Source organism: Talpa europaea, assembly GCF_964194135.1.
Source record: "Talpa europaea genome assembly, chromosome: 6".
NCBI classification, from domain to species: domain Eukaryota; kingdom Metazoa; phylum Chordata; class Mammalia; order Eulipotyphla; family Talpidae; genus Talpa; species Talpa europaea.
The window spans coordinates 21,229,118-21,244,245 of record NC_140072.1 but is presented as its reverse complement, the minus strand read 5'-3'; the positions used below and the strand labels follow the sequence as shown (position 1 = coordinate 21,244,245).

At 36.2% G+C, this 15,128-nt stretch overlaps 1 protein-coding gene across 1 annotated transcript in view; it reads left to right on the top strand.

Moving 5' to 3' along the window:
- Window positions 1-14,827, top strand: part of HEATR5B (HEAT repeat containing 5B) — a gene marked incomplete at its 3' end in the record, with an annotated part of 70,504 nt that extends 55,677 nt beyond the window's left edge. The window contains exons 30-35 of the mRNA XM_084235653.1: window positions 2,169-2,313; window positions 2,795-3,061; window positions 4,744-4,968; window positions 9,208-9,359; window positions 10,355-10,568; window positions 14,523-14,827. Coding sequence (XP_084091779.1) covers window positions 2,169-2,313; window positions 2,795-3,061; window positions 4,744-4,968; window positions 9,208-9,359; window positions 10,355-10,568; window positions 14,523-14,827 — 1,308 coding nt within the window. The remainder of the gene's footprint in view (window positions 1-2,168; window positions 2,314-2,794; window positions 3,062-4,743; window positions 4,969-9,207; window positions 9,360-10,354; window positions 10,569-14,522) is intronic.
- Between the last annotated feature and the right edge of the window lie 301 nt (window positions 14,828-15,128).

Below are 15,128 nucleotides of genomic sequence, written 5' to 3'. Positions count from 1 at the left end.
TATAAAATTTAGTCTGTGAGTAAAGAGTGGCTACTGTATATACACTCAGTTGTCTTGCTTTGAACATAGACACCCAACAATCTAACCATTTTAGAGACTTAATAATGTTCTGTTTATTCAAAATTGCTTTAATAGGATGGACTTATTTTTTCTAAGTTGGAGCCTATCATTTCAACATCATCAGAATACGCTGCAGCAGACACAGTCTAAAGCTATAGATCTCAAAAATGGCTTTGCTGCATGCAGGTTAAGAGAAGCGGATAGTTATGATAATTGCTATCCTGATGTAAAAGATGTGTGAAGAGAGGAGCACATATTTTCATAGCAAAGTAAAGGATAATCTTCTCTGTTGATTATAATTGAGTCAAATTTTATAATAGTAATTAATGAGGCAGCACAAGAGAGATAGATTTTCCTCTTAAGGAGAACAGTAAATACAAAGATAAGGGGGCAGGAGAGAATATGACAAGTTCAAGGACACAGCTATTATTTTCTGTGACTCAGGTGAACAAAACATGTAGGTGTTAGATGAGGCTAGGTGATGGTAAAGGACTGATTATGAAGATTTCTATGTGGCATGTTCAAGTGTTTAAAATATGTCTTGAAAGTGATCAGGAATCATTAAAAATGTTTTCATAGAGGAATGGTTGAATTTGTATTTCAGAAATCATGTATATGTATATATTTGGTCACTGTATAAACTTGTAGAGGTTAATTTGTAAGAGATGAGAATGGAGGCCATTTATGAGATTCTGTTTTGGAATTCTAGAGAAATGAGTATACCAGTCTAGGAAACCTGGTTAAAAGGAAGAAGGAAAGAAGGCAAAGACTAGAACCTTATAAATAGTAAATAAGGATTGAGATGAGGGAAATAAATTAGCACCAGAGGAAGGAGTACCAGAGGTGGGATCAGCCCAAACAAAACAGAGATATCAAAGAAAGAAGAGTTTCAAGAATAGAGAGTAGTATCAAAAGAAACAAATCAGGGCTTCCCTGGTGGCACAGGGGTTAAGATGCAACCTATGAAGCTGTCCCCAGCCACTGCAGCATGAGTTCGATTCCTGGCCAGCCAGGGAGCAACCCACATGGTGCAGCAGACCTCTCCTGACTCGCCCACTGCTCCCCTCAGCAGTGTATTTCAGTACATCTGCCTGTTCTGTTCCCCACTCTATCTCTGGTGGATCCTCTCACCTCCCTGCATCTCTGGCCTGTACCCCAGCTCTTGTATGCATAAATAAATAAACCTTTTTTAAAAAAAAATAAACAAATCAAGTAAATAAGGACAGGGACAGAAAATAGTTCATAGTAGATTATTGGTAACCTTAAACAGATAATTTTCTTAAGGGAGTAGAATCCAGATTATACAAGATTGAGGGGTGGATGAGAGGGTGAAGAAAATATAATATAAGTATCTAAGCTAAGAAAAAAGAAGCAAGGCAGAGCTAGAGGAGAACATGGGGTTAGATAAAAGGATCTGAGGGGTTTAGGGGGGAAATTGGAGAAGGAAAATTAAATAGGAAAGACTTGAACATTTTCCTTATACTGGGAAGAGGAGCTTAACTAGGAAGAGAGGTTGATATGCATGAGATATGATTGAAGACCTGAAAGAATCTTTAGGTAGTCAAATAGGATGGAGTAGGTAGCACATGAGGAAAGGTTAATCAGCCGTGGGTAAGAAGCTGAACACTTGATCTTATGGAAAGAGGTATGGGGGCTTTTGTTGCAGTTAAGTTTCTTTCTCCTTTGAAAGTTAAGGCCAATTCACTGGGCTTGTGAATAAGAGGCAAAGTAAGTGGTGAAAAGATCATTTCTGAGATGACTCAGAGAGGGGCTTACCAGGAGTGCCTAGAATCTCTGGTGGACATTTCTTGGGTACTCAGCTTAGGTTGGAAATCATGAATTTTAGTGATACTGACCATAATAAAACTCTTTAGTCCACATGGAGGAAATAAATAGGAAGATGATAATTTTGGTTATTAAAAAAGTATTTAAGCATCTAAGTGATCATTTGTTGACTGAAAATATGTTGGAATAAAATACAATTTCTCAAGATTGTTAGAATGTTCTCATTTGTTACATCGTCCTATATATTAAGTTAGATTTTAATAATACAAATTTAGCATTTGAAACTAAAATGAATTAAGTCTATCTGTATTATTTTATAATAGTTGATTGGTGTTGAATTGCTGAGTGTTTTGCACCGCCTCCTGCTGACCTGGAACCCACCATCTGTCCAGCTGCTGGTTACCGGAGTTGTACAACAGATAGTAAGAGCAGCTCAGGATTATTTGCAAGAAAAAAGAAATACTCTAAGTAAGCGCTATAAATTACACTGACTTTGAAGTAGATCTTATTTGTGCCATACTTTTAAAAATATTAATGCCTGTAAGTTTTCAAAAAATATAATCATACAACTAGAAGATTTACAATTGATTTTGCTTTCATTAGAAAGAACCAAATGAAATTGCTTATAGTTAACTATTTATATTCAAAAGTGTCAACTCATATGGTTCAACCTGAAATATGTGTACTTCTATTATGAAATACATTTCTAACTAGAATACCTAACAAAAATTTTCAAGTAAGCCATCAATAGTCCTTCACTTTTAAGGAGAGTAATCAAACAGAATTCTCATGAGGCAGAGAATTATTCTGAGAATAACATGTGACATCAGTTAGACATTTATTTGTAAATTCTTTTGAAAAAAATTTTCTCAGACATATATATTGTGTTGTTTTATCTATTGTTTGGGTTTTGTTTTTTTTATTTTCATCAAATTTTCCTTTACACAAGATGAAGATGATATGGAAAAAGAATCCTGTCCTGTGTTAGGAGAAGGAGGTGACAGTGGTGGTCTAATTCCTGGAAAATCTCTTGTGTTTGCAACAATGGAGCTGATGATGTTCATTTTAGTACGACATATGCCACATCTCAGTACCAAGATGTCAGACTCTCCAAGTCACACAGCCACTAAAACTCGACTGTCAGAAGAAAGTGCTCGTTTGGTGGCCGCCACTGTTACCATACTCTCTGATTTGCCATCCCTTTGTTCACCTGCTGGTATGGTTTTGGTCTCTATTTGGAAGTGAATTATATTACACTAGACAAAGATAAGCTTTGCCTTTATTTTAAGCATTATTATTTTTAAAAGTCTCTTTCTTTACTTTTTCAAAGATTTATTTATGTATGCATACAAGAACTGGGGTACAGGCCAGAGGTGTGGGGGGGGGTGGGAGGATTCACCAGAGACAGAGTGGGGAACAGAACAGGAGGAATGACAGAAATACACTGCTGAGGTCCTCCCTGGTGGTGCAGTGGTTGAGCGCTGGGCTGTGAAGCTGCCCACAGCCTCTGCAGCACCAGTTCGATCCCCGGCCACCAGTGAGTGTCCCACATGGCGCGCAGACCTCTCCTGTCACACGTGCTGCTCCCCTCAGCAGTGTATTTCGTCAGTCTGCCTATTCTGGCTCTGGTGAATACTCTCACCCTCCCGCGCTTTTGACTGTACCCAGTGCTTGAATAAATAAATAAATAACTCTTTAAAAAAAAGGAAAGAAATACACTGCTGAAGGGAGCAGTGGGCGAGGCAGGAGAGATCTGCTGTGCCATGTGGGTAGCTCACTGGCCGCCAGGGATTGAACTCATGCTGCAGTGGCTGCAGACAGCTTCATAGGTTGTGTCTTAACCCTTGCACCACCAGGGAGACCCTATTTAAGCATTATTATGACTTATTTTCCTCTTAAATCTCAAGGGTGAAAGGAGCAGCTGGCCTTTTTTTAAGGGTTTATTTACTGTTAGGAGCCCATAAAGATTATAGATTTTAAAAAAAAAATCCAGTATGCACTTCTCAGATATATTTTAAACAAACTTTAGCAAAAAGATTGAACTGTAACTTGAGGGAAGACATTGAATGTTAGGAGATAGTTATGAGGTGAAATTACTAAACAACTTAATGTTTGATCTGGTTGCCACTTTTGAGCAACACTGACAAACTAAAGAATGTCAGTAGAGAGTGACAGCTAACTCTAAGGAGCAACTAAAGAAATTATAACTGAAAAAAATAATGGCAGATACCTGAAGAACTATTGGATGGAAAAGTAGACCTTCCCTCCATTTTATTTTAGCTAGAAAGTAGAGACAGTATTATTAGGAGATAATAATTTTAGCTCAGCAAAAGCCTATAGATGTGAAAATAATAAATTCTCACTCAATCACTGTAGACAAAGATGGCAGAGTATGAAATGGGGGAGTGTTTCATTAAGTGGGAGGTTGGATTTGGTAACATTAAAGATCTTTCAGCTACAAATTCCAGGATTTTTAAATTTCTTTTTCTTACCATATAACCCTTTTGTTTTGCTGCTTTGGTTAGGCTGACTTTAGTACACTGAAGATTAAGTGTCTTAGAATTGCTGCAAGATTCACCTAATTGCTCAGATACTTCTCAAGGCATATTGTAGTGTTTTCCTATTTTCCTTCTCATTTTTATTATGAAGGTTATGATGTATTAAACAGGTGAATTATTAGAATAAATACAAGGCTAGTTGGGAAAAGAGAGAAAATATTGTCAGTTTCTTATTTTGTTTTTCAAACATTGAAGCTTAGTGATAATAATGCAGTAAATGCTGTTAAAAAAATAAGGAAAAGAAATAATGATAAATAACCAGTTGTAAGATATTTACTTGAAACATAGTATATACAGAATTATAGTAGTTATGAGATGATCTGATTTGTTTTTATCTCAGGATGTATGACAATCCTGCCCACAATTCTGTTTTTAATTGCAAGAATATTGAAAGACACAGCAATAAAGTCTGCAGATAATCAGGTTGCTCCACCAGTCAGTGCAGCTCTTCAAGGGATTAAAAGTATTGTGACTCTTTCAATGGTCAAAACTGAGGATACTCAAAAACAGTGGACAGCTCTGATCCGTAGCACTCTCGCCTGCATTCTGGAGTATTCCCAGCCAGGTAACTGCATTAATTTTAATCTATTGCTTAATTGGATGTGTCTGCCAGAACACTGCTGTATAACACTGAATCAACACAGACATGTTCCAGTCATATCTTTCAGAGAAAAACTCTTGAGTCTCCTGTCTAGATACTGACTCTAAATGCTGTGGTCTTGGCATTTACTTATTTGGGAGGCTTCCTCCCCCCAGAAAAGATCAGAAAATATACTTGGAGTAGAACTGATGTGTCTTAATGTATTTCTGTTTGCTTCTGCTGTTTTAGACCGCATTAACTTTCCTAATATGTACTGTCTAAAACTGGATCTTTAGAAGACACAGTAAGTATGAAGTAGGGATTCAGGCCATTGGGTATATTTGTATAGTTTTTGTAAGCAAGGCAAGTAGATTTTCATGCTTTGTAAGAAAAGTTTTATAATAGAGAATTTCTATTATGAAAATTGTATTTCCTATTGTAAAATCTAAACTTCTGCTTAAAAAATGTGCATAAATATGTATATAAACACGTATATAAACACATACTCATATATGTATGTAAATCTTGGGTGTAATGAATTAAATTACCGCAATTATTTTTCATTTTTAATACCATGAGTTTTTATTTATTTATTTTAAAAGATATTTATTTATACAAGAACTGTGGTACAGGCCAGAGGTGTGGGAGGATGAGAGAATTCACCAGAGACAGAGCGAGGAGCAAGACAGACAGACAACCAGAAACACTGCTGAGGGGAGCAGCAGGCCAGACAGGAGAGGTCTGCCAAGCAATGTGGGACTCTCCCTGGCTGGCCGGGAATCGAACCTGTGCTGCAGAGGGTGTGGACAGCTTCACAGCACTGTGCTCAACCCACTGTGCCATTGGGGAGGCTCTATTTATTTTTTTAAAAGATTATTTATGTATACAAGCACTGAGGTACAGGCCAGAGGCACCGGAGGGTGAGAGAATCCACCAGAGACAGCAGGGAGCAGAACAGGCAGAAGGACTGAAATACACTGCTGAGGGGAGCAGCAGGCAAGACAGGAGAGGTCTGCTGCACCAATACCATGAGTTTTTAAATAGGATTTCAGACTTTTAAAAAGTAACAAGAATAGTATAGTGAGCTCCAGCATACCCTTTCCTTAGATTTACTTGTTATTATTTTACCAAATATTTTATTACTCTGTAGCTGCATATTATTGTATTATCATTTTTAATTTTGCTGAATCATTTGAGAATACATTAAGTCATAATGACATACTCCTAAATACTACACCGATATCCTAAGAACAAGAACATTCTCTTATGGGCCTCCCCGGTGGCGTAGCAGTTGAAAGCTGGGTTGCGAAGCTGCCCGCAGCCTCTGCAGTGCCTGTTCTATCCCCGGCTGCTCCCCGGCCACCAGAGGAGGGTCCCACATGGCCCACATGGCGCACAGACCTCTCCTGCCGCCCGCTGCTCCCCTCAGCAGTGTACTTCGGTCCTTCTGCCTGCTGTGCTCCCTGCTCTGGCTCTGATGAATTCTCTCACCCTCTTGCGCTTCTGACTGTACCCAGTGCTTGTATAAATAAATAAATAAATCTTTAAAAAAAAAAAAACTCTCTTATATAAGTACAAAATTGTCAAATTTATGTGATTTAACATAGCTTCAATGCTTTTGTTGTTCACATGTAAATTTCACTAGTTCCCCTAATAATGACTTTAATAGAACTTTTTTCCTTCTTTCCAGAATGCAGTCCAGTAACATTCATTGTTTTTAGTGGTCATAATGCTTTATTCTTCTTTAATGTAGGTCAGTTCCTCAGCCTTTATTTTTCATGACATTAATGTTTTGAATAGTATAGACCATCTGTTTTTATAGAATGTTCTTTGAATTTTCTGATTTGAAATTGCCTGCTTTTTTTTTTTTCTTGAATCATGATCAGATTCAGACTTTGCATTTTTGGCAGGAATACTACATGAATACTTTTCTTAATACATCATGTGAAAAGGCATATTGTGTTGCGTTATCTCATTATTTGGTCTCTTAAGTTTAATAAGTTGGCTAAGGTAGTGTCTGCCATGTTTCTCCACTATAAACTTGACATTTTCCCCTTTTATAATTAACAAGGAATCTGTGGGGAGCTACTTTGAGACTGTTAATTTTTGGTTCTCCATCATGCTTTCACCCAGTGGTTTTAGCATCTATTGGGCCTGAATTAGTTATAACTACAATGATGTCAAAAATAATTTAGATGTCAAATCTTCTTAAAGTCACAATTTGAAAATAAAAATATTAATTAGGGGGCCTCCCCGGTGGCGCAGCGGTTGAGCGCTGGGTTGCAAAGCTGCCTGCGGCCTCTGCGGCGCTGGTTCGATCCCCGGCTGCTCCCCGGCCACCTGAGGAGGGTCCCACATGGTGCGCAGACCTCTCCTGCCGCCCGCTGCTCCCCTCAGCAGTGTACTTCGGTCCTTCTGCCTGCTCTGCTCCCCGCTCTGGCTCTGGTGAATTCTCTCACCCTCCCGTGCTTCTGACTGTACCCAGTGCATGTATAAACAAAACAAACAAACAAATAAATAAATAAAACATGCCTCTATTTAAAAAAAAAAAATATTAATTAGGGCCTCCCTGATGGCGCAGGCGGTTGAGCATCGCACTGTGAGGCTGTCAGCAGCCTCTGCAGCGCAGGTTTGATCCTGGCCAGCTGGGGAGAAACCCACATGGCGCAGCAGACCTCTCCTGTCTCACCTACTGCTCCTCTCAGCAGCGTATTTCATCAGTCTGCCTGTTCTGTTACCCGCTCTGTCTCTGATGAATCCTCTCACCCTCCCACGCATCTGGCCTGTACCCCCGTTCTTATATAAATAAATTTTTAAAAATCCTAAAAAAAAAAATATTAATTTAGTAACAAAAATTTTTGATCTGACAAAAAATCTGAGACAAAGATTAATGTATTAGAGATTGTTTTCATTTCACATAGAATAATATTCCTACTGTGAAGTTCTTGGACTTTTTAACAAATATGACTTAGGTTGTTGTAAAATGACTCAATTCCCAAATTTTATGTGTTTTTTTTGTTGGTGTTATTAAGGCAGTGGACTTCTATATGTTAAGTTAATGAGCTTATTCTCAACTGTTGTTCCTAGGCCATTCCAACTTTCCTTACAGAAAGTTGGAACCCTCATTATGAGATAATAGTAAATTTTCAAACATATATGTTTGTAATCCTAGTCAAGTATTGATTATCGTTGGGGATTTGCAGTTGTCAAATTAACCCAAATTCGGCATATAAAGAATGTTGATAAGTGCAACTATAGAGAAAATGGCAATCATGAAATAATGGATCTCTTCTATATGTTCAGTAGTGATGTTTGTTGGAATAATTGTACTGTTTTCTGCATTCCTAATTGCATACTATCTTTCCATTAAGCTAAAGTTGTATCTTTTCCTGAATAAGTGATGCAGTAGCAATAAATTCCTAAAAATTATAAGAATGTTGTCTTTAGGAAACCATGCAAGATTTTTTTGTTTATGGTTGTGTAGAATTTGTAAGTTTAAGATGGTGATAACACTAAGTTAACTACTCTATAATTTAAAATTATTTTATCATAATCATTTTATTAAGATTTATTTATTTATGCATACAAGAACTGGGGTACAGGCCAGAGATGCAGGGGGCGGCTGGTGTGTGAGAGGATTCACGAGAGACAGAGTGGGGAGCAGAACAGGCAGATTGACTGAAATACACTGCTGAGGGGAGCAGCAGGCGAGTCAGGAGATGTCTGCTATGCCATGTGGATTGTTCCCTGGCTGGCTGGGGATCGAACTCATGCTGCATTGACTGCAGATAGCTTCGTAGGTTGCATCTTAACCCCTTGCGCCACCAGGGAGGCCCTATCATAATCATTTACCTTTGTTGGAAGTAAAGTACTTAGAAAGTTTTGGACAATTTAAACTCCAAGGAAGTTAAGTGACTTTTAGCTAATTTTTTATTTCCTTGTTAACTTTCATACTTAGATGTATTTTTCTTATTAAAGTTCTTTTTAGGATTTATGCTTATATTTTTTGATTAATATATCATCTAGAAAAATAAAGTACTTTACTAAAGTATGTCTGTTTTCTTCAGTAGTAAATGGATTCACTCCATGTAGTTGTTCATGGATCGTGTTAGAATGAGGCGCACATTGCTATGAATGTTACTGGGGAGAGAGAGTTATTGTTCAATATTGAAATTCCAAAACATTTTACAAACAGCATGGCACTTTATTTTTCATGTTACTCAGAAGATTCTGTGCCAACACCTGATGAAGTAAGCATGTTAACAGCAATTGCGCTCTTCCTGTGGTCTGCCAGTAGTGAAATAATAGGAGTCCAGTCATTACAGAATGGCTGCCTGAACAGATTTAAAAACGCATTAAATTCATGTGACCCATGGGTAAGTTACATTTAAAGCAATTAAGCATACAGGTAAATATTTCACTCTCTGGGGAAGATTTCAGATTGATTTATTATGATTAAAATGTGTGATACATCAAAGGAAAACCTAAGTATTTCCTATGTGGCTTTTAAATAGAAAAAGTGGAAAAAATTCATTAAATTTAGGCACTAGGAAAGATACATTCATGTATGTGGAAATTTTCCAATATTGAAAACATTTGATTAGCCCTGGCTTATGTTGGTAAAAATGTTACATGAGTCTATGATTTTATTTTTTATTGTTTACTTAATGACACCAAGAGCATTAAAGGGCAAATCTTTATTGTCTATATTATACTGGGAATGCTATTTTTTAGAAAATTATGTTGTTTTACAATATCAAAGTTTTAAACTAATGATTCTCAAACCTGTTGCACGCTAGAAAAAAAGTTTAGTAACATGACTCCAGACTTTACCACTATCTTCCTAAATTAGAGGTTTTTATTTCAAAAATTCTCCAAATATTTCTTATTTCCAGCAAGGTTGGAAAACTTAAATTGATATCACCAGTCATTTCTAGGGAATTCAAATGGGTTTGAGTGTCTTAGCAATATGGTTTTATACATTTATATACTTTGTTTGACAGCTTTCAAATTAACCTTCCTTAATAAATAAGTTAGCTTAAAGTAGGAGGGACAATTGTAAATTAAAGAATTACAAATTAGAATTCCTGGTTTCTACCTTCTTTCATTCTAATGAAATCTATAAAGTCTGTAAGTTGAGTTTCACTTAACATATATGAAATATTTATTTGATTATTTTCATTTAGTTAGGTTATTGAAAGTTTCGTTATCCTACTTCATTCCTCTAAGAAAGTGGCATCAATTCATCCTGCATTTCTGTTTCCTTGCTCTAGTATCCCTTCATTTCAGTATATGTTAATATGCAATAGGATTGTTGAGCAGGTAAAAAACTATCATATGTGATAATTAAAAAAATGATTTTCTTATATAGGTTCAAGCCAAATGTTACCAGCTTCTCCTTTCAGTGTTTCAACATTCCAATCGTGCACTTTCAACTCCTTATATCCACTCATTAGCTCCAATAGTGGTTGAAAAGCTAAAAGCTGTTGAAAGAAACAGACCAGCCAGCAATGTAGAACTTTTAGCTGTTCAGGAAGGAATCAAAGTTCTTGAAACATTGGTTGCTCTTGGAGAAGAACATAACAGTAAGTAATTTCTTGTAAAAATCCACTAGTCAGAAATGAAAACATATAAAAATCCTATTTTATATCAGACAGAGGCTTTCAAACAGGAACTTTACTAAGAAGTGGTTACTATCTGAGAAGTTAATGTTTTGCTTATGCTACTAACAATGTACTGAGTTGATTTGTATTTATTTTTTGTGAGCAAGAGGTTAAAATTAATTATTGATGACATTTCTATGCTGACGTTTTTATTGTCTAGGAATGTACTCTTTCAGAACTAGGGGGAAAATGGATGTTTACTACACTTTTTAAAATAATGCATTTTGTGATAGAGGTATAAAATCTTTATAATAAATAGACCAGATTAGCATTCATACCAGACATCATTATTAAAACGGTTCCAAGTTTGAAATGTTTATTTTATTTATTTATTTTTTGCAGAACTGGGGTGTAGCCCAGAGGTGTTCAGTGGGGGGGTTGAGAGGATTCACCAGAGTCAGAGTGAGGAGCAGAACAGGCAGATTTACCAGAACATACTGCTAAAGGAGCAGCTGGTGGGACAGGAGGGGTCTGCTGCGTCATATGGGACAGCTCCCTGTCCCGGGATCGAACTCCTGCTAAGGTGACTGTGGATTGCTTCATAGTGCTGAGTCTTAACCCCTTGCACCACCAGAGAGGCCCTCAACATAATTTTATTTTTACTTTATTCACTGTAAATTTCATAAAGATAAGGACTAAATCTGAGTCATTTTCTAGTTAAGCATTGTGCTTATTGCCTTTCACACAGTATTTCAAATATGTTTGAGTTAGATTAACTCTTAGGATCAATTTTCAAACAGAGGCCCTAGTTTAGAATTAAACTTAACACAGGCTAGGGAGAGAAAAGTCTCATACTTTTTCTTTCTAGCATAATTCTCTATTGTTTGAATGCTTTTAACCAACCAAAGGTAAATTGTTGTCTTCATGTTAATATCATATATATTCATTCATTCATTCATTAGATGGTATCCTAATGAATGCTATCATATTTCATTAATGGTCTGACTTTCCTTTTTGCATGTATTTAGCATTAGCTGTAGTTTTAATTTTTTAAAATGTCAGTTGCCTGCTCTACTTCTTAAAAAGTCTTGCTGTAGTACAAAACACTCATCTATAGCATATCTTACCTGAATGAAGCAAATCATTAAAAAATGAAGAAACCATGACGGTGCTTATTATGAGTATTACTAATGCTGTATTTGTTATTTATTCATTATATGATATTGTTACATTACTATAGTTATATGAAATATACTTATATTAAAAATACTAATATCAGCAGTATGATTGCAAGTGGGTAAACTTTTAGCTTTTAAATTTATCAGTCAACTTTTTTCACATCAATTACAAATGTTAATTTTTGGCTTTTGCTTCAGAGAATCCATTATAGAAATAGGCAGTCAATGTTCCTCATCCAAATTGACCAAGATTACAAGCTAAAAACACTGGAATTATATTTGACTTAACTCTCGTTCATCTTTATTCAATCTATTACTCAAAACTTGTCCTAAGGGCCTCCCCTGGTGGCGCAGCAGTTGAGCACTGGGCTGTGAAGCTGCCCGCGGCCTCTGCAGCACCAGTTCGATCCCTGCCTGCCAGCGAGGGTCCCACGTGGTGTGCAGAACTCTCCTGCCGTGCCCACTGCTCCCCTCAGCAGTATATTTCATTGGTCTGCTTTCTCTCACCCTCCCGTACTTCTGACTGTACCCAGTGCTTGTATAAATAAATAAATAAATAAATCTTTAAAAAAACAAAAACAAAAAAAAAAACTTGTCCTGTGCCTTTTGAAACATCTCTCAAATTCAAGAGGAATTTGCTTCCTATTTTTATATCTAATTAGATAACTATAATAGTCTCTTAGCGGATACTCCCTACCAAATTTACCTAAAACAATTTCATATGTATTTGAAAATTCACAATTAGATTTTTTTTACTGTGTTTTCGTTATGAAAATCATTTCTTCTGTAGTACTATTTTTTTGTGAGGGGAATCAAGTTAAATCTAGTAGATTTTTAACTTTAGCCAGCTTGTTGCCTTCTTTCTTCTGAAATTTTAACATGGAAAAAAATCCAATTAATTGAAATCTTGTGATGTTTCCAAGAGGAAGGGTGTGTATATGTTTGAACAACACATTCATTCATATTCATTCAAGAAATATGAATTTTTGAGTTATTAAGTGACTACTATATGCCAGATGCTGTTCTGAGCATTGGGGATTCAGCATGAACTAAAACAGATTACTGCTCTCATGGAGTTTACATTCTAGTGGGAAAAACAGACAATAAACAGCCTCCTCTCAGTACATGTATCTATATCTATTTTATATAGAGATTAACTTTTTCATATAGATGTATATTAGCATACCTATATGTAATTTTATGTAGAGATGAACATGGCTATTAACTGCATTAATGTTAGATGTACACATATTAATGAGATGCAGAGATTGAAAATATATAGCAGAGAATGAGGAAGTTCAGGGCCATAGAGGAATTAGGGTTCTGGCAAGGTTTCACTGATTATTATCACTGTCTTTGATGACATCAGTGAGTGTTATATCCTGCACTGTGTCAGAGGCTTCCTGCTTTCCCACAGCCCAGGCTTTAGTCTTGCCTATTGTCATTCTACAAATATTAATATCAATGAAAGGTGGAGAAAGCGTGGTTATAAAATATATACACACATGTGACTACTGCTTTTTTTTTTAAGAAAAATATCAGCTTTAATGAAATTTATATTCTAGAATGGAGTTGTTAATATTGGAGGAGGCAGAATCAAAGAGGTTAGTATAAGAAGATTAAACATCCAAATAGATACATTTTTAAGGCTTGAAATTTGTATCTGCTAGACATGGGTTTCTTGTATTTCAACCCTAAGTTTTATGTGTTCCTTATTTTTGAGGGATTTTTTCCCCCTCAATATGGGAAAAAATTGCAGTTCTTTTTTAAAATGAGAAAAATACTTTTTTCTCCACATCCTTGCCAGTACTTACTTTTAGTGAAATAATGGTAAATACATGCTGTTCAGGTTTCTGCTCCTTACTCCAACCTCCCTTTTCTGGAATGCCCTTAAAAATTTCAGAATCTTACTCTCAAAATACTTCCTACCAGATGGCAATTATAAAGTATTTATTTCTTTTGAATCTTTAGCCAGTATTTTTTAATAAGACAAATTAATGTAAATGTAAAAATACATAGTTTTAACAATTCTGGTTTCCAGCCTTTGGACATTTGTTTAGTATTAAATATTAATTATGGGAGCCTCCGTGGTGGCTCAAGGGGTTAAGTCTCAGCACAATGAAGCTATCAGAAGCCACTGCAGCACAAGTTCTATACCTGGCCTAATCCATATAGCATAGCCCGCTGCTCGCCTCAGCAGTGTATTTTCAGTAGATCCACCTGTTCTGCTCCCCACTCTGTCTGGTAAATCCTTTTAAACCACCCTCCCCACCTCTGGCCTATATCCCAGTTCTTGGATGCATAAATAAAATAATATTTTTAAAATATTAAAAATAATATTTTTTAAATATTATGAGTTAACATAAATTGTATGTATTTACTTATATTTTGTTGTAATTCAGATTACCGTGGTAATTGTCTAGTCTTTTAAATTAACATTTATTGTCATTTTTATGGGCCTCCCTGGTGGCACAAGCTATCAGCAGCCATAGTGCGTGACCCAGCCAGGGAGCTACCCACTTGGCGCAGCAGACCTATCCTGTCTCTCCCGCTGCTCCCTTCAGCAGTGTATTTCAGTAAATTCCCCTGTTCTGCTCCCCACACTGTGTCTGGTGAATTCTTTCACACACACCCCCACCGCACCTCTGGTCTATACCCCAGTTCTTGTATGCATAAATAAATAAAAATAAATCTTAAAAAAATTATTGTCATTTTTAGATTCACAATCATCTTCTTAATTTGTTTTTGTTACTTGCAGGAGTCCAGCTACTTGCTCTTTTAGTACCAACTTTGATCTCTTACCTGTTGGATGAAAATTCCTTTGCCTCAGCAATCACAGCTTCCAAGGATCTTCATGAGTTTGCACTCCAAAATTTAATGCATATTGGGCCTCTCTATCCACATGCTTTTAAGACAGTAATGGGAGCTGCTCCTGAATTGAAAGCACGTTTGGAGACTGCTGTTCGAGCAAGCCAAGCCAGCAAAGCTAAAGCAGCAGCCAGACAGCCAGCCCCTGCCATACATTCTGCACCAACAATTAAGCTAAAAACAAGTTTTTTTTGATTTGTTATCCCTTTCATATTTATTTATATTGTCATCTACATCTAGTTAGTGATAATGAATGCATCATTCCAGACAATAGGTTTTATTTTATTTGTGTATTGGTATTACATGCTTCTCAGTAGGTTAAGTGAAATAATGCTCACATTGCTCTCTGATTTTTAGGTAGTAATTTTTTTTTATCATGTGGTGAATGTGCTTTCATTTTTCCCCTAATAATGTGTGTCTTTTATTAATTGATTTATTTTGTAAACACTGAACATAGTCTTTTAAATTTAAATGCTAAAAACAATTGTATCATGTA